This window comes from Rhodnius prolixus, unplaced genomic scaffold (genome assembly GCF_049639745.1).
Source record: "Rhodnius prolixus isolate KJV_2025 unplaced genomic scaffold, Rpr scaffold_13, whole genome shotgun sequence".
Taxonomy (NCBI): Eukaryota; Metazoa; Arthropoda; class Insecta; order Hemiptera; family Reduviidae; genus Rhodnius; species Rhodnius prolixus.
Window position 1 is genome coordinate 5,760,987 of NW_027411583.1, and position 20,743 is coordinate 5,781,729.

Consider the following 20,743-nt stretch of genomic DNA (forward strand, 5'->3'; position numbering starts at 1 on the left):
TTAAGACCCGGCAACTCCTATTTTCCTCTCTTATATTCCCCCATTTCGACTATGGTTGTTTAGTGTATAGACCGCCATACACTGGTGATATTGAAGCTAAGCTTAAGCGCCTCCATGAACTGCTTCATAAGATTTATTTTCAGCATTTCCAGAGACTCTCGCATTTCGCACTGCTACGATGAGTTGAAGTGGCTTTTTCCTGTTTATCGCCGCCAATATTTTTTGGGCTTCTTTCCTTTTTCAAGTCATCCAGTCTCAAAAGGCCTTCCTATATTTTTCAACTCCTTAAGTTTAAATCCTCCATCCATTCCCGTAACACTAGATCTCGCTCATCTGATCTCTATATTCCCTCTCACCGTACCTCATCCTTTGACAAGTCCTTCCTAATACGTGCTACCTCTCTCTGGAACTCCTTGCCATCATCTGTCCGCCATGCTCCTACCCTATCTATCTTTAAATCCCGTCTATTCAGTTATCTCCTTTCTATTCAGCTTCCTCCGAAATTTCTTTTCTATTTCTATTTCTAAGTTAAAGTACCTTCGATTCAAAATGACTTTAAATAGAAATTTCTTGTCTGATCAATAAATTAATTTATTATCGTGTAGAAGATTAAATCACTAAGAATCAATCTTTAGCGGGTAAATGAACTTCCAATACATTCTAAAGAACCGTAACAGGAAATGTGATATGGTGCTAACTTGGAAAGCATTAATAGGGTCCACAAAATGGCGACGAAACAATTGTTTATGTGAAATACTTTGTGTTGTGTGTATGTGTTAGTGATTAGGTACTTAGTATCTGTCATATGGACTGATGGAATGACGGTGTAGCTGGGGAAAAATAGTATCAACAGTACCAGTAAGATGGCGACAGGAAGTTGTTTGTTAAACTGTGACCAAATCATTATAAATGAAAGTTCAAGTGAGAAGTTTAAACTTGAAGAGTTTGGGGGTTAATGTTATTAGTGATAAGAAGATGGAGAGAGAGAGAGAGAATGAGAGAGGGGATAGGGGGATAGAACCAGTGACGTAATGATGTGAAAGGCACGCCTTCTAAAAGTGATTGGGCCAAGAATTAACGGCAATTAACCTACCTGCTCGCCCATCCAATTATACACTTGCACGGGAGCTAGGAAGGTTACAGAACATATCTCTTTGGCGAATAGCAGTAAATAATTACTTAAGAAGGGTTTTACTCCTATCTGCTATCCTCTCGCTAAGGGGGGGTGATTGCTATTCCCGGCTCATCGGTGCAAACGGGTCGTCAGCAATCTCCCATGGGAGCCTTTCCAATTGCAGTGACCCACATAGCATGCACACAAGACAGTTAATAGTACTGCGACAAATTGCTGACCTCCGATTCCCTTTCCGCTATAAATTAGCAGCCAATTAAGATGCATTATTTAGTAGTGAATCAATCTTGCAACTTAGTAAATATTATCAGTTTCTTGATGTCCGTTAAGTCAGAAAAAAGTATTTTTTAGCCGTTTGAATGTTTTCGACTGTCCCAAAATGAGTTCCCTTGAGGTGATTTTTCAACTTTGGGAAAAGAAAAAAAAATCACAAGGACTCAAGTCAAGCGAATAAGGAGGCTTGAGGAGCCACAGGAATGTTTTTAATGGCCAAAAGCTCGTTTATAGAAATTGCTGTGTGACAAGGAGCATTATCGTGATGCAACACCCACTTGTTCTTGATGTTCGGTCTCACACGAATGACCCTTTTTCGAAGTTGATTGACCCTCTTGGTAAAAGTGTTGATTGGACCATTTGACCTTGAGGTAGAAACTCCGTGGATATCGAAAAAACAAATCAGCATGCATTTGATCTTCGGCTTCGATAATACTCCTTGTCACCCAGCAATTTCAATAAACCAGAGTTTTTTTGGCAAGTAAAAATATTCCTGTGGCTCCTCAAGCCTCCTTATTCGCCTGACTTGAGTCCTTGTGACTTTTTTTCTCTTCCCGAAGTTGAAAAAATCCCATCAAGGGAACACATTTTGGGGACAGTCGAAAACATTCAACCTGGGCTGTAACCGACCAGCTGAAGGCTATTCCAGTATCGGAGTTCGTGCACTGCTATGAGGAGTGGAAGAAACGTCTCCAGCGCTGTTTGGCTTCAGAAGGAAGTTATTTTGAAGGTGACAATATAGAATTGTAATTCTTTTTGAATAAAAAAAATTTAAAAAATCAGTCTCATTACTTAATTTACAGATCTCGTATATCTCTGTTTCTGGGGAGACCATTTCGATTTCTTCAATCTGTCCACAGCGAAGGTTATCAACGTTAATTTGTACAGGGGGGAGACCGGAAGGAGAAGAGAGATAAAAATATCTTAATTGGATCGATCTATGCATCATATATCGATATGTATTTTAATATGATGCGTTTGACTATGGTAACCCAAACAAATTTCAATTTGAATCGGTATTTTTTTAGTTTATAATTTAAGACGCATCCACATCTTAAGTCAGGAGTAATTTTTTTTTTCCAGTGCAGTGCCGGCCTTCAAACAAAGTTCTCTCGTTACAGACCATGGTAGAGAAAGATGCTCCTATTGGTAGAGAAAAATCTAAAGGGTGGTGCTGTAATTTGCTTCGGCGGTGCATAAAAATTTGAGAAAAAAGGTTCCGGTGGATTCTCAGACAGACAGACAGACCAACAACATTCACTCTGAGAAGGAGAAAGTTAATGCTAGATTGAGAAAACTTGAAATAGATTATCTGCACGATTACAATTCTTCTCTTGTAATTAGAGAATGAGCAAAGAAAATTAAAAATAACTACATGAATTGCAGCAGAGTAAGGGAAAATGTGTGCAATATATTTTCAGCCTAATTTTCACCAAATTTTCTTCGGCTTAGAGTAATTTTTCCTCATTAAAATAAAATTAATCATTATTACTAATGAGAGAAAGAGAAGGTGAGACAGCGAGAGTTTTCCACTGCTCAGTAAAGGGGAAACTCCCTGAGAAAAGTTCTATTAAGATTTCCTTTCTATTTAGATAAGGGAAACGGAAGTATTATTAACAATGTTTAATCAACAGATTAAAATCAACCATTCCGCAGACTTCTCTTAATTGCGCCAACAAATACCTTGCAACATTTACCTCTACCTAAATTTAAATTTAGGTAAATTCTAGTTTTTAAGCTCTGCAATGAGATTAATTTTGAAAGCTCTATGAAAGATTGTGACAGCAATGCATTTAAATGTAGCGCAAGAATGAAGCTTAAAAGCACGTTAAAAACGACAAAAAAACATTAATTATGAGGGCATACTTCTCAACATTTTTGCCTAACAGTGCTCAGCAAAAAAAAAAGAAAAAGAAATACATGAATTTTAAATTTATAAGCCCAAATTTAACTAGTCATGACATAATAGGGCTGCCATAAATTACAACAAGCAGGAAGTGGTCTGGCTGTGGTTATTTAAGTAAACTACAGCGCCACCATCGCTTGGAATGTATGAATCCTCAGATTTAGAGTTGAATTTTAGTCCCCCCTTCCCCCCTCCACAAACAATAAATTTACAAAATCTTGGACCAAATTTTCTGGATAAATAATTCAATTACTAGTGGCTATTTATTGGCTAGGGGGCGCCAGATAGCCGGAGCTATCACAGAAGATAGCCCTAACCAGCCCCAAATAAAATATACCCTTAAGGGCGCCTCTGGTGGGATCGCTCAATCCGGAGAGAAGGGAGGTTTCGTTAGTCAATTACCCTGGGCGATAGGAAGCGAAATAAGATTTTCTAGTGTGCTATACTAGTACCAAAAGAATAACTTTATTTAATAGAATAAAACATCTTAAAATAATAGAAAACTTTGGTATAAACCAGGGGTCGTATTGTAAGTATATTACAATTTTTTTTGAAGCAAATGAAAATTTCATTTATTAAAGTAAAGATATTTTTTCAAAAAAAATTTTTAAATGTGATAGGACCAATCGGTACTGCCGCGATCGTCAAGGGCAGGCCCTCCCGTTCTTTATACCCATAAAAGCTGGAGTCCCTCAAGGAAGCATTCTAGGCCCTTTCCTTTTTCTGATATACACTGCTGACTTACCTCTATCCCAAAATACAATAGTTTCAACATTCGCTGATGATACTGCTATACTTTCATTTCACTCCGATCCGGTCCAAGCCAGTCAGAATATTCAAACTCACTTAAAGCTTCTCGAAACCTGGTTCCGAAAATGTAAAATAAAAATTAATGAACAAAAGTCAGTACACATTACGTTTACTTTAAGAAAATCTGCGAGTCCACCAGTTCAACTGAACGGTGTAACGATTACTCCAGCTGACGTAGTACGATACTTAGGACTGTACATTGACAAGAGACTCACGTGGAATCAACGTACTCGACTGAAACGACAAGACGTGAACAGACAAGCTACAAGCTACTTGACCGTATATCCAAGCTCGACTTTAATCACAAACTGACAATTTACAAGACACTGTTAAGACCCATGTGGGACATACGGAGCAGAAGTGTGGGGCTCAACCAAACCTTCTAACTCCAAACTAGAGGTGACGAGCAACAAACTTTTCCTCTACCATTCTTTGCTCAGATCAACCGTTTAATCATGAAATGCATTTGAGCCGTCTTTAAATGAACACCCTGTATATAAATACTGCGACCCTCGGTAATAGACCAATAACCTTTTGCGGCCCTCGGTAATAAACCAATACCCTTATGTGGCCCTTTACAGAAAAAGATTGCCCACCCCTGGCTCTAGCTCTAGGCTCAGAAGACACACTTAAAAATAATTAGGGAAATTCGGCGAATAAGATTGGGAGGTAGAAATGTCTGAGAGAACATGACTTGTTTCAACATGCTCTGTGATAATGGATTGGAATGGTTAAGAGAGAGATAGAAGAAGAGAGATGGCAGCACTTCCTTTTTGAAACAGCAGCAGTAAATAAGAAAGCGTTGCTAAGATAATAAAAAAATTTGTTCTTTTCGAGGAGGGCGGGGAAAGCAATAATAAAACGGCGATGCAGGTGGGAAAATGGCCAACTTTTCTCACAGATCTTAAATTGTTCCCCCATTTCCTGTTCCCTTGTATTAACGGAGCTTTGGCTCCCCAGAACAGATCTCCTTCGTATTTCCCCTTTACTCTTACTGTGTAATCACTTCCGTGCGCGTTCCTTCTACCAACTCAAGCAATACATCATCCTAGAATATTATATTTTTTGGAACAAGCAATGGTAGCCATTATCGTGCTGTGCCTCTCTTCTCTACATTTCCCTTTTCCTGTCTTGGTACTTCTTCCGGTTTTGTAGCCCTGGTAGGTAGTGTTTTCTTTTCATGAGCGGAAAAGGAACTTATATTTTATAGTTATTTTTTCTGACACATTTTGTAAAAGCATTTTTTTTGGTTTCTTTTATTTTCAGAGGTAGCAAGTGAACAATTCCATTTATCTTGTTTTGTCGAATTTCTGTGAAACGACGATGGCCTTCGAGTAGGCAATCCTTAGACAAGGAAAATCCATGGAATTCTTTTTTTTTTTTGACGGTTCTTTGAATCTAATCGCAAGTTTCAGGATGAACGTGGAGGGGCCATAATCCAAGAATAACTACTTCCTGAAGAGGCTTTTATCCCGTTCTTATCAATTTCTTCCCCAAATTTTCTGAGAATGGGTCCCTTAACACATCTAATTATCATAAAGTAGAGATATAAGATTCTGAATTACCTTAGAGTAATGGCTGTGGAATAAATCTTCATATTTAGTTGGCCTTAGAACAGCTATTCGGCTCTCGAGGTGGTGTCCAGATTCAATTCCGTACTCCCATCTGTTTTTAAGCAAACAAAAAGTCAACTATAGTGTGGAATGTTTTCACAAAAATTGCAGTATAAAAAAAAAATAGTATAAAATTCAAACCGTATTACGTATTTGTTACAAAATGCAAAAATTACTTATCCTAAAATATCACATGTCGAACTTTATCTTTATTTTGACAAGCCAGTCAGAATATTCAAATCCATTTATATCTTCTCGAAACCTGGTTCCGGTAAAATGGAAAATAAAAATTAATGAGCAAAAAAAATCAGTGCACATTACGTTTGCTTTACGAAAAACTGCGAGTCCACCAGTTCAACTGAACGGTATGATTCCTCAAGCTGACGTAGTACGATACTTAGGGGACTGTACATTGACTGGGGACTCACCTGGAACCCACATACTCGACTGAAAAGACAAGACGTGAACAGACAGGCTACAAGCTACTTGACTAGACTACTTGACCGCAGATCTTAACTCGACTTTAATCACAAACTGACAATTTACAAGACACTGTTAAGACCCATATGGGACATACGGAGCAGAAGTGTGAGCCTCTAACTCCAAACGCCTGCAGACACTACAGTCTAAAAGCCTACGGAGAATCCTGAATGCTCCAGACTACATTTCTAACCTTACCATGCCATACTGGACCTTCACATCTCTTTTGTCATTGACCTAATAAAGTCTCGCTACCGTAAATTTCACAGACTCCTAGCTCTTCCATCCTAATCCTCTTGCACAACAACTCTCCTCTCCTCACCTTACCGACAATCCTCCTCGTCGTTTGAAGCGGAAGTGGCCTAGAGATCTATTGTGATTAAATCATTGTGAAAGAGTTTCACCAGTGGGTGATTGCTCTAATCATGACTTTTCAAGAGAACTGAACCAGTAAGATCAAATTTACTTGATGCAACAATTGTTGTAGTTGTAAATATACAAATAAAAAAGATGGCGGAGATAAAAAATTATTTTTGCAAAAAATTAATATAAGAAACAACGATGTACACATTTGTAAGTACATTTAATTACACTTCTAGAGTAGAACAGTTAAGATGGTGAAGCTGTACTCAAAGTACATATTAAAACCAAAAAGGTAAACAAACTTCCGGAAAATGTAATATATCTCTTTCTCTCTCTCTCTGACATACTTCCTGTGGAAGTAAACTTATGTCCTTGGAAGTTCCACATACTGTAGAATATGCTTGCATATTACTTCATTTGAATACACGTGTAATGTTACCCTCACTGATACAGGATGTTAGATTTTGTTCCCTCTTTTTTTTGGGAGGGGGTGAGTGTGTGTGTGTGTGTGTGTGTGAACAGAATGTAAATAAAAATAAAAATAAAACCGGAAACTCTTGAGGTCGAACTTAATATCCCTCCCTCTCCTTGATACTACTGTCACTTCCTGTACTGAAGATTTGGTCGAAACAGATCATCCGCCATTACAATTCTTTTTGAACAGTTTTCCACTCGGTACTTAAACAATGTTTTAGACCAAAGTAAACGCTCATGATTGTCACTAACTTCCGTTTTGCTAAAAAAACCAATTGTTTAACACCACTTGCAGCAGAATTGACCAACAAAATGTGAAAGCTTCAATGATATGATGCATCTTATCTCTTCTCCATCTTATGAAGAATATACGAGGCAAGCTTGCAAAGCTGTACCTTGATATGTATCAGCTGATCAACTGTTTTTCACTGAATAAAATCTATAGAGGATTCCCCAAATATCTACCATCTAAATAAAATATTTAATACAGAACTAGCAAAATAAACCTCTTTTCATCTGAGAGAGGAGGCAGGGAGAGAATTTTACCAGAGAAAAATAAACACGCACACGCACAATAAAGTGCGTCTATCCTTGTTTTCCAACTCCTGGGTAAATACTTAGCAGCACTTGAGCATCGCACATTATAAATTTGAGAAGGTTGATGAGTTTACATATCTTGGGTCACTGGTAAACAGTGAGAACCAGGTTGGTTCAGAAATAAAAAAGAGGATCATGGCCGCTAACAAATGTTACTTTGGCCTAGTAAGGCATGTTAAAAGTAAACTCATCTCTCGGGACACAAAAGCCCTTCTCTATAAAACCCTCATCCGACCAGTGCTGAGTTATGGTTCCGAAGCGTGGGCAATGACCAGGGCAGATGAACGGGCCCTTTCGCTCTTTGAACGGAAGGTGCTCCGTAGAATCTATGGTCCTACACGCGACGGACCGAATTGGAGAATTAGGAAAAATCAGGAATTGTACACTCTCTTCACGGATCCTGATATAGTAAAAGTAATAAAGCTTGGTAGACTGCGATGGGCAGGACACATAGCTAGGATGAGTGAAGATGAGATTCCTAAGAAAGTGCTGGAAGGAAACATGCAAGGATCCAGGAGGGTAGGCAGGCCAAAGCTGCGCTGGGAGGATAGTGTGGCAAAGGATGCTGCATCTTTGCTAAGATTCCGAAACTGGAGGGCGGCTGCGCAGCAAAGAGACGCCTGGCGGGCACGTCTTGAGGAGGCCAAGACTCTGCATGAGTTGTAGCGCCAGTTAAGAAGAAGAAGAAGAAGTTATACCCAGGGATTATAAGGATGTAATAATCCTCCCGTAGGACTTTTTGGACAATTGCTTACTAGTTAATAATCTGTAGTTATTGAACTTAATCCGTTTTTAGCATCAACAATAAATAATTTAAAATAATTATAATTAATAATTGATTGTTCCATTAAAGCTAAAAATCTGCTGTAAACACTCACACGACTGTTTATAACTGCAGTTAACGTAAATAATTAAGTTTCTCGATCGATTAACATTTTTTTGTACTTATTAATGTTAAATAAAATAGCAAGTGAATTTGTAAGAGGGAGATTCCAGGTTCGAATCCAGCTTGTGGCTACTTTTTTTTTTTTTACAAAAAAAAAAACAAAAAATGTAGTAACTCGTAAAAAATATAAATATCCGCCTCCCTGTCACGATACCTAAACGGTAAAGTCGGGTGAGACGGCCAAAAGCCGAAATTTAACCGAAATGTCGTCCGACGGCTCTGCGTGACCTCTCCAGTGATGAACCTTCATGTCTGACTACAGTGAGTTCATTTTGGTTTGCGTCAAAGCATTATTAATTAACTCAGAGAATAAAAACATTATCGCCCCAACAAATTTTATGATAGTTGCATATTGCGTGCTGCAGCGAATGTATGTGCCGAAATTTTAGTGTCGTTTTCTACATATTAGGTAAGTACAATATACATTAATGAATCCTAACTTCTAAAACTGTCAAAAATTATACGTTGAGTTATGTATATCTTGTTGGCCATCTCTCTCTAGCATTCGGGACAGATGGCCATCAAACAGTAGGGATAGAGGAAAATAATCACACATAACCCCAAACCCAAACTGTCGTCTCTGCAAGAAAACGTCTGTTGCCACTTTATTAACTTCTCTCGAGCACATTGCTGTTGTGAAAAACAGAGCTGCAAAGAAATCCAAACCAACTAAGAGATACCACTCCCAAAGAGACAATTCTGGAAAGAAAGGATTGTCCGAAAAAAAAAAAAAAAGCTCACCTTTCCCAAGTTCCGATGAAGAGAACGAAACAGGAATCGAATTAGAAGAGGAAAGTGATGCCATTTCAGAAATCGATGAAACTGAATGTACAGGATATGGGGAAAGCTACAACAAGACCAGAAAGAGAAGATTGGTTGGAATGCATAATATGACGGAAGTGGTTCCACGAAAATTGCTCTTCTTTTGCATACGCTTGCCCAAAATTGTAGTAAAAGCGCATTTAAAAAGAAGAATAATAAGTAAATATTAAGTAAACATTCATTGTTTTATTTTTAAGTTTTGCTAGTGCATTTAGAATATGTGGGTCATCTCTCCCAAGTTACACTGGCCAACTCACCCAACCCAGTGGGGATAGATGGCCAATTGCTATTTTTTTTTTTGTAAGGATAAAAAAATGTTTCCCTCAGCATTTTTTCTGAATGTTTTCCTTATGTTTGTGAGCGCATGAGGTTTCCAAAAATAATAATAAAGTAAGCCTAGGCCTTTACCAAAATTTTGCAGGCACCCTCCAAATAAAATGGTGGCCATCTCACCCGACTTTACCCTAGAATTATCTCAGTTTGGTGAAGAACTTGTGACGTCACTGATAATTCCGTTTTGCGCGTTTCAATTACTTTCGAGTGAATTCTGCATAAATGCATCACTTTAATAATTCTTACGAGGATTAAGTAAAAGGAATTTTAAGTTTTGATTATGTACTTTTTTCCCCTATTATTTACAAAAACTATTATAGAATAATTTGAGGAATTATTATTAGAGAATAAGCTGAACAGTCGGACTGGATTAAAAATTCAATTTCCTGCAAATAATGAAAAATTTTACGGATTTCATTTTTTTGTTTGTTTTTGTTTTAACGGAACTGCACTGGTGAAAACCCTTCACCGGTGAAATAGGAGATCACTTACTCTCCAGGCCACGTAGTGGTGAACAACTCACCCTGGTACTCTAGAGAAATTCCAGGAACAGTAGGGGAGACGATTGAGATTTTAAGAAAAAAAAAAACCTCAAAAATTAAAAGAAACTAGAAGAATTCTTGGTAGGGTATATTTCCGGTCCAACACCTGGTGGGGGGAACAGGAAGTGAAAGAAAAAAACTATGAAGTCCATTAAACCGGAAGACCAAAACAAAAGACGAACATCCTCTCCAAACAAAATATTTCAAAGTGATTTTTTCTGCCCTAGTGGCGGTCAACATCCTCCGTGCGTATTATTTATTCAATTTCCTATTTTTCTCTCGTATAAATATTTCCTGGCATAGAATTATTGTTTACGTAGACGGCTGGAGGGGAGCAAGAGGTATCTATCAGTAATAAACCCACAAACCCACGGCGACATAGAGCTGAGTGTGGAATTTATCAGCTTGGCTAGACTGCTTGCCCAGGCGTTAATCCATGACCCAGCCACTTGTTGTTCGGTTTAATGTACAATCTATCTACATACATACAAATATGTACGCATAACTTAATATATATATACACTTGGAATATTTAAATTTTAATAATTTTTCATTTTCAATTTAAATAACTGAATTTACAAAAATTGTAAATATTAACTTGCTCTCAATTCATTTTCGAGAATGGTATTGGTAATTTTTTGTGGCAACTTAACGACTTTTTACTGAATTCCCTAAGGCTGGAAACATAGTGGAACGGCGAGCAAAGCGGCAATGTTAGCTGCTTCAGATCAAAGAGAGCGACGAGCAGCGAGAAAAGAGTCGCTGTGCACATGGTGACGAGTTTAGACGCGTTTCTCCTTTCGACGAAACAAGATGGAGGAATTATTTCTATACGAGAATTCTTCCTTTAAAATTTGGTATTTACAGCAGCTTAGTAGTAGGGAGCTGCAGTGTACATGACATAAATAAGTCTAGAAATGAACTTGGTGAATTTCATCACTTGTACCAACAACTTCGGGAGCATCCTGGCAAGTTGCATGCATATTTTCGAATGTCTATATCAATATTTGATTACATACTAGCCCAGTGTAACCCCATTAATCAAAATCAAATTTTATTGTTTTTGAATAATACAACTCATTATAAGAGTTAGGCACAATATAGAAAAATTAACTAAATTATTAACTAAATACAAATCTGTGTAACCCCATTAATCCTAGCAGTTACTTTAAGATAAGAAAATCAAAATAAATAAAAATAAAATAGAAATATATGCAGATAAAAAGAAATTAGTCAATTAAAAAAACACAATAATTTTATTAAATCACTACACCATGATTTGTCGTAAATTAATGTTGTTCATCTGAAAAACTGGAGTAGTACGACGCTACAGAAGAAGGATTGGAGAATTCGTCCTGATCAAAAGTAAAAGGTCGTGAAAATGTAATTTAATTTTGCCTAGTATTTAGATGAAAGTTAGCATTAAGGGATTGAGAACCAAATTAAATGTAGCAAAAATTACCTGAATTCTCCATTAACTACTAATTGTTAATTAATTTTAACTATTACTTATTAATTGTTAAAAACTATTGTAGCTTCGCAAATACTATGGTCCCACAGAGGTTTCTTTAAACAAATTAAACCAATAAATGTAACAATATTCATAACCTATGAGCAATAACTTTTACAAATTGAGCGCGATGAGAGCGAAGAAATCAAACATGTCATAACGCTTTGCTCCACTCTCTATAGATAGCGTTGCTCTATCTTCGCTTTGCTCGCCACTATGCGCGGTCCCATATGTTAACTTGTGTTTGTTTTCGCCGCTTTGCTCGCCGCTCCACTATGTTTCCAGCCTTAAGCAGGAAGTTAGGCCTAGTTACACTCCGCTACCCCAGCGTGAAACATTAAGATAATGTCGGTCAAGAAATCTAGTCTACTACCGATATCAATGGATGAAGAGGTGCCTTTTCCTAAACAGGCATAGAAAAGTCATTATGATTCTGTCATCAGATTTTCAGACAAACCACCCGAACAAAGCAGACAGAAAAATTGTGAACCGAAAACATTGAAGGAAATATGTATTCCCTTCCCCGAAAAGAAGTTAGGCGAGGGGACTCTTTTGGCTTGGAGAGTTGAGTGTTTTAGGGTAATTAGGTTGGAATTCGGGGGGGGGGGAACAATTCCCCCTAGGAATGAGCCGAATTCTTGGCGAATTTAGGGGATCAAAGAACAAAAAAAAAAGCCTTTTTGACTGCCGCTTGATTTGAAGAAATAATTAATAATATGACATAAAATTGCAGATTACATTTCCTGGATTGGAGAAAAATCTCAATTTTATCGAATTTTATTGAGCAGTTTATAGGCTTGTTGTTGTTTGAAAACTGACATCACTTTTCTAGTAATAGAAAATAGAATATTCTAATAATAGAATAGCTGGGTAATTCAATTTTATAGAATTAAACACAAATATAAATTAGTATAGAAAATTAAACATATTAAAACTGTCCGGTAGGACAGTTGTATAAGGGTTGATCATCAAAAACTGCACGAAAAAGCGTAACGTTGAAAAACACCCAACTTTGACAATTTTTTTCTCTTTTTCTATAAAAGATAAAATTCCCAAATTTTCTTTATAATATAGGGCAAATCCTCCTTTATGACTGTATTTTTTTTGCAACAACCTAGATTTGATAGATTTTGAGAAAAAAGATGCTGAAAATGAGCAAAAACGGCATTTTCAAAAAATGTTCTTGTTCTTGTTCTTGTTCTTCTTCTTGTTGTTGTTGTTACCTTTTTTGTAAACAACGTAGCGCCTAAACGCGTGAACCGATTTTCATGAATGAGGTATCATTCGAGTCGGAATTTTATGTAGATGTGCCTTTTGGGGGTCTCGACCCTGTACATCGAATGGGAGAGGAGTTAGCCCCCTTTATGTAAGGCCCCCTCCAAAATTATTATTACTAATTACTCTGTATATCTTGGCCCGATTTTGATAAAATTTGGTAGGATGATAGGGTTAGGGCTCCCCTACGTAACATTAAAGCGGCGATCTGCTCTTACACTTGTTAAGGGGAAGTATAGCAATCGTTGCAAATTATCGACACGTGAACCGATTTGCATGAATAAAGGGTCATTCGAATCGAAATTCTGTACAGATTTGCACTTTAAAAGTCTCGACGCCGTGCCTCATAAGGAGGGGAGTTTGCCCCACCCAAATAAGGCCCTTTCTAAAACTATTATTACCAATATTTCTATAACGCTTAGTCCGATTTTGATAAAATTCAGCTCGAATAAGTGGTTAAAGCTCCTCTACGTTGCTGATGCTCTTGCACCTACTAAGAGGAAGTACTGCAATCATTTAAATTATCAATGAGTGAACCGATTTACATCAATGAATTGTCGTTCGATTCAAAATCTTTGCCTCTTTGCCTTTTAGGGAGAAGTACTGTAATCGCAGTTTATTTTTCTTACTCCTCTTAAAGGGAAGTACTGAAATCGCATTTTAATTTTGCTATTCACGTACAAATTACCTTCCTATTTTATTCAAAACGCTTTCTCAAAAAAATTGTTTTTGAGGATGGTTTGGGGACCGCAACTATAATCATTCTTTTAAAGATCTCTCCAATGGTAGTTACGGTTCCGACTTAGCACCTTATCAGGTTATAATGATAAAATTAAAATTTATTATTCCCAATTTTAATAAAATCTATATAAAGCAGATATGTAACTTTGCAAAACATACAAAAAGGAAAATCTATCCAAAAGGCACAAAAATCTCTTTAACAAAAACTTACAGTTTAAAATGTTAAGTATAAGGGTTGATTAAACGCCAAAAGGTACACAAATCAGCAAGTACCCAACATTTCATTAATACTTCATTGATATTATTTAAGTAATTTTACTGCATTAATTTTCATTCATATTTTTTAGAATTTATTAGATGTTTCACAGACCCTTATGCTGGCCAGTTCATTCATTTTCTTTTTCTTTTATTTTATGATTTAAGGCGCGTCAACATCTAAGGTTATTGGCGCCCGGAGCTTTTTTCAGTGCACTGCCGGCCTCCGTACAGCGTTCTCTCGTTACAGACAACACTGTCCATCACCCGGACAGTGAGCTGTTAGAAGCTCTTAGAAAGAGAAAATCTAAGGGTCTGCCGCTGGATTCAAACCCGGAACCTCCACATGGGAATCCAATACGCTAACCGCATAGCTAATCCCTTCCCTTTGTTCATTCATAATATTTTATTTTTTTGTTATAATTATGATAAAATGTATATTATATCTTCGTAATTAAATAGGTACTTTATTTTAGCTTTATTCCAAATTATTCTTCTGATTTATCTTTATTATGCCCTTTATTCTGAGTAGTCACATATATATATGTACATGCACGTTGAAGTAGAAAAAGACAAAGGCAGAGTCGGCTACTATTTAAATTTGAATCACGGATTTAAAACAATATTTCAGTCTAGAATTCGACTTTCCGAAGTATTTGTGAGCACAAATAACGCGTAGGTAATATCAAGTAAATTATTCAACAATAATTATTCATTTCTCAATTGTAATTTAATGTAGTCCCTCTAATTTTACTTATAGTAAAATACTGAAATAATTATGTTAGCTGTCATAAAAATATGCATATCTTATTTATCTTATATTCCAAATATATAATACTGTGGGAAGAATACCTAGATTGAGAATGTAATTGAAGAAAACTATATTATTTGCGATAAAGCCAGATAATTATTACCTATTATTATAAACGTTTGACTACTACATAAAGTAACAATTACTTTAATCGAAGAATGAACTTAAACCGACGATTTTTATTTAAAAATAAAAATAAATAAATGAAATCATTGATGAAGGTTGGTGTAAGCATTTTTTAAAAAAGTTTTTGAATTTTTCAGCCTCATTTTTTTTTTTATTTTTTTTAATAAAGTTTTTCTTTTTAACCTGTGATAAATAGTTTGTTGATTAGATATTAAAGTCAATCTAAGTTAAATGGTGTTCTACTTGAACAAATATTTTGTAGATTAAAATGGCCAGCATAAGGGTCTGTGAAACATCTAATAAATTCTAAAAAATATGAATGAAAATTAATGCAGTAAAATTACTTAAATAATATCAATGAAGTATTAATGAAATGTTGGGTACTTGCTGATTTGTGTACCTTTTGGCGTTTAATCAACCCTTATACTTAACATTTTAAACTGTAAGTTTTTGTTAAAGAGATTTTACGATTAAGTAGATGAAAACAAGAGATAAGAGACCGTAATTTGAAGGAAAATTGAAGATTTTCCACTTCAAAGCTGCAGAATGGAGATGTGAAACATAATTGTATGTAGCGATGAACGGGAGGGATAACTTTCATTGGACATGAACTCCTGGGCAAGTCATTGTAAAGCAGAGTTTGGTGGAGCCATAAAACGGAAAGCTCCTAGCTCTTCAACTTCCTGCTCCCTCCTTCTCTTCCTCACTTCCAGACCGAGTTCCACCTCCGGCCCCCACCGGCGAACTAGACAATAGTTTTAGGGAGTAAGCGTACACTGAAGCAAACCAGTCCTAACCATTAATCAGATCTTATGCTCTAATCTTGTACCAATGATTCCAAACTTAGTTAACCGTAATAAATTTGATAGAAATGTTACCGAATTGTTGAACCTTTTTTCAGATCACAGGTAAATTAAATTTGTAACCCATTTTATCCCCAAATTTACACGGATAATTTCAAAGAAATTGAAATTCTAATTTTTTCAAATTGAAAAAAAGTGCAAATCGAATAAAATTTCGAAAAAAAAACAAAAAATGCGGGCTAAAACAATCATATCACTCACTTCCTGTTACAAAAATTCTCGAGGGTTCTAATTTATATAAAAATAAATTCCCGTAACTCAGAATTTTTTTTTTAAGAACATATTCACTCCTTAGTAGCATTACCAGTTGGTAATGCAGCTTCAGAAACATTAGAAAAACTCAGGAGATCTCGGTGCTAGGTAGTGTTAGAAGGCAAAGTAAGGAGCATTAGCGTTTTCGATGATGTGTTTTCGATTGAGATGATTGGATACTGTAGATATTAGAAGCTTTGGCTGAGCCCCTAAGTGCTATTCTGGAAGTCCAGGCAGGTTTCAGTATCATAGTGTAGATAAGTCGTTTATTGTTTAGTGAAAGCTTAGATCCTTTGTCGAGAAGTCCAGAGAGAGAAGTTTGAATCGTCTGTTCAGTTCTTTCCGTTTAAGTCTAGTCTGTGGATTCCCAGGTTAGGCGTTTGTCCATGAAGAATAGTCCTAAGTACTTACCACAATCTGTTGCAGGAAGAAGAACGTTGTCTAGGTAGACAGGTGGCAGGATAGTTCGCCTTAGGGAGAATATAATGGTAGTTACATTTTTGTTTTCATTAATTTGAATGGCTCAAGGGGGATTCTATATTGGGATCGAAGGGAGCGATAGACAAGGGATGAATCCCTGCAGTAATTTGTGACCTGTGGGTTGTGATTTTTTTGACCCATTAACTTTCTATCGGGATACTATGGGGGCAGCCTCACGAACGTAAAGTGTGAGCTACCTACGATTTGTCATTTTTGAGCTGGAATCCTGTCTCAAAACTCAAAATTAAAGATCTGCACGATTATACTCTCTCTTACGAGCGCTAAGGGAATAGTAACAATTAAAAAGAACAATCTTCTTATCGAAACTAAGTGGGGGTACACTGATCTAGGAGCCTGTTAGGAAGCTAGACTTTCTAGTTATAAGTAGTGCAACCCAGTTTTCTAGGATTAATTTTTAATTAGTTCTAATTAATTTGGTGTAGATCATATTAAATGGGTTACATTTAGATATAAGGCGCAACGGTAGCCGAGCGGGTTAAGAGGCGAGATCTGCAAAGCTAATATGTATTGTGATACTTGGTTCGATTCCCGGTCTTGGCCTTGGATTTTATTTAATGGTTAAATGAGAAATAGTAAAGTACGTTTGCTAGTCGCCTCCGTCCACGACACCTAGTAAATGGTAGTTGGACGTTAAGCCCCGCCTGAAAAAATAGGCGATCACTTTACTTTACTTTACTTTTACATTTAGATATAATTATTAATGTTCTGAAGAATACCTTTAAACACTTTATAACTGGAAGAAGGTTATAATCAGGTGCCAAGTGATCAGAAAATACGTTAAATGAAGAAGGTTATAATCAGGTGCCAAGTGATCAGAAAATACGTTAAATGAAGAAGGTTATAATCAGGTGCCAAGTGATCAGAAAATACGTTAAATGAAGAAGGTTATAATCAGGTGCCAAGTGATCAGAAAATACGTTAAATGAAGAAGGTTATAATCAGGTGCCAAGTGATCAGAAAATACGTTAAATGAAGAAGGTTATTTACTGAGAGAAAAACCACATCATTAGCACTTACAAGAATTTTTCAATTAAATTAAAAGTTGACAACGAAACGGAGACCAAAAACTAATCCAAAAAAGATTCTTTGAAATTTTCTTCTCTTTGAAAGATATCATGTTCTGAGAGTAGAGTTTCATTTTATATATATACACACACACACACCCAAATAGTTGCTAAAAAGATGGATATGGCAATCTCAAACTGAAGTTTTTATGTAAACATCACACAAATGGCGGTGGTTGATGGGAGTTCAGGAGGGTGAACATTGAATTTGATGTATCACCTGTTTAACACTTGACTTTAAGCGAAAAATAATCTAAACAGGTTTAAACTTTTTTTTTCAGGAATTCCATCTTCTAAAGTTGTTACGTAATGTCAGATTTTAGCTTGTCATTTATGCAGGAAGTAGAATCACATCAAATTTAAATCCCAAAAAGGTAGAACTCTCTGTTAGGCTGATTAATTAGGTTAAGCCTAGGCTATACTTTATTTTTATTAATTTTTTTTTAAATTCCAGTGAAGGTGAAGACAGGTATTCACTGAAGCAAGCTTTGAGAAATATTACACAGAAAAAAAGTAGGAATAAAATGTCCAGAAAAGTAATTTCACAAAACGCCATATCTGATCGAGTCATGCTTGGTTGCCTCTAAGATTAGTAATGGCGGTAAATGTCTGAAGAAAAACCTTTCTTTTTTTTTCTTTTTAAGGAAAAACAAAAAAGATATAACTTGGAGTGAAAGAAAATCTTTAAGGTCTAATAAGTAATTTAAGGCTGTAGGTTACTTATTGCTTTCTCTTACTCCAGTAAGAGTATATATTTTCCATTTTGAGTTTCACCAACGTTGCCCGCTACCTTGGGCTTTACTTAGACCCGAAGACTTTCTTGGAACCCCCACACTAGACTTAAAAGAACAGAACTAAACAGACGCTATCGACGACTTAATAAACTCTTAGACGATAGATCAAAACTCTCTCTCTGGACAACAAAAGACTGATTTATACTTCTATTTTTGAAACCCATCTGGGCGAATGGAATAGAGCAGTGGGGTTCAACCAAAGGATTCAATCTCCTCAATCTAAAATACTTCGAACTATCGTAAACGCTCCATTTTATGTCTTCAACCTGGACTATACACACTGTGACCTTAACATTCCTTTTATCACCCAAGTTGCTAAAACAAGATACAGAAAACTTCATTTTAACCTGCAAAACATATAAGTCCTCTAGTACAAAAATCTTTCTTCAAGAACTCTTCTTGACAACCCGGGCAAGACGCCTTAAGAGACAGTCTGGCCTCGTGATCTCCTCTCAAGTGAAGCGTGTGACTAACCAAACAATGTTTTGGAGTGTTACCACTGGGGGTAACTTCTCCACTCGTTACCTTATCATTTATTACTCTATTGTTATCACTATTACTTATAGCGCTGACGCACTGATTGTAGCACGAATAAACGCCAAAAAAAAAACAGAGTTTCAACGGAAAAATCCGTGAAAATTGAAAAGTGGTTTTTACCAAATTTCCTCTCCCTCTCGCTCTCTCTCTTACTGCGTCTATTTGATGTGTTTAGCTCAATGGTCACCCTCACTCTAAAACTATTGTCCAGTTCTCCAGAGAATCTCTAACTCACTCTGGAAGTGAACATACATATGTACAGACATTTCTTTTTTTTTGTTGTAAACAACTACTTTTTCCCGAACTCAGGGATGCCAAAAACTAATATTTCCTACTAAGTACTACTATTTTATTTTCTTGAACTAATTTCCGTTAAACGTAATTAAGACTTTTTTTTTGTAAAACGATTTTCTGGGCGATGGGTTGGGAGTAGGCAGCCCTCTACAGTAAATAGCTTGTCTACGGTGTGTTAGCTTTATAGAAATGATATTATTTATTGGATGTAGGTTCATCTGTGGCGGCTATTGGCTACAATATGGATCATACTCTGCAGTATTACTGGTCCAGTACTCCTAAACCAGAGCAATTTCCCATGCAGAACAATGTTGTTCGTCCTGAACGCTGTGATTGATTATACATATATATATATATATATCTCCTTAACAAAAACTTACAGTTTTAAAAGTTAAGTATAAGGGTTGATTAAACGCCAAAAGGTACACAAATCAGCAGTTCCCAACATTTCATTAATACTTCATTGATATAATTTAAGTAATTTTACTGCATTAACTTTTCCTTCACATTTTTTAGAATTTATTAGATGTCACAGACCCTTATGCTGGCCATTTTCGTCTACAAAATATTTACTCAAGTAGCACACCATTTAACTTAGATTGACTGTAATATCTATTTATCTATAATAATCAAACTATTAATCACAGGTGAAAAAGAAAACGTTATAAAAAATATAAAAAAAATAAGAGGCTAAAAAATTCATAAACTTTTTTTACATCAATAATTTTATGCATTTATTTTTATTTTTAAATAAAAATCATTGGTTTAAGTTCATTCTTCGATTAAAGTAATTGTTATTTTATGTTGTAGTCAAACGTTTGTAATAATAAGTAATAAATAATCTGGCTTTATCGCAAATAATATAGTTTTCTTCAATTACATTCTCAATCTAGGTGTTCTTCCCACAATGTTATATATATGTAATATAAAATAAAGAAAATAAAGATATGCATATTTTTAGGACAGCTAATTATTCCAGTATTTTACCATAAGTAAAATTAGGGGGACTAAATTAAATTACAATTGAGAAATGAGTAAATATTGTTGAATAATCTACTTGTTATTAAATGTATGTTATTTGTGCTCACGAATATTTCGGTAAGACGAATTTAAGACTGAAATATTGTTTTGAATCCTCCGTGATTGAAATTTAAAAAGTGGCCGACTCTAACTTTGTTTTTTTCTACTTTAACATGCATGTATATGTGACTACTCAGAATAATTCATCACTCATTTTATCATAATTATAATAAAAAAATATTATGAATGAACTGGCCAGCATAAGGGTCTGTGACATCTAATAAATTCTAAAAAATGTGAAGGAAAAGTTAATGCAGTAAAATTACTTAAATTATATCAATGAAGTATTAATGAAATGTTGGGAACTGCTGATTTGTGTACCTTTTGGCGTTTAATCAACCCTTATACT

At 35.8% G+C, this 20,743-nt stretch overlaps 2 protein-coding genes across 14 annotated transcripts in view; one reads left to right on the forward strand and one right to left on the reverse strand.

Moving 5' to 3' along the window:
* Window positions 1-20,743, reverse strand: part of LOC141448007 (uncharacterized) — a 149,609-nt gene that overhangs the window by 83,589 nt on the left and 45,277 nt on the right. For 12 of the 13 annotated variants that reach the window (XR_012454780.1, XR_012454776.1, XR_012454772.1 and 9 more), the window contains exon 2: window positions 5,687-5,786. Coding sequence is in view for 1 of the 13 variants with exons in the window: in XM_074116008.1 (XP_073972109.1) it covers window positions 5,687-5,786 (100 nt within the window). In the remaining 12 variants the exon portion in view is untranslated. Of the gene's footprint in view, window positions 1-4,056; window positions 4,175-5,686; window positions 5,787-20,743 lie in introns of all 13 variants that reach the window. The other variant, XR_012454777.1, reaches the window with a different exon arrangement.
* The window catches only part of mAChR-B (muscarinic acetylcholine receptor), a 307,231-nt gene that overhangs the window by 69,692 nt on the left and 216,796 nt on the right, over window positions 1-20,743 (forward strand). The window lies entirely within an intron of this gene.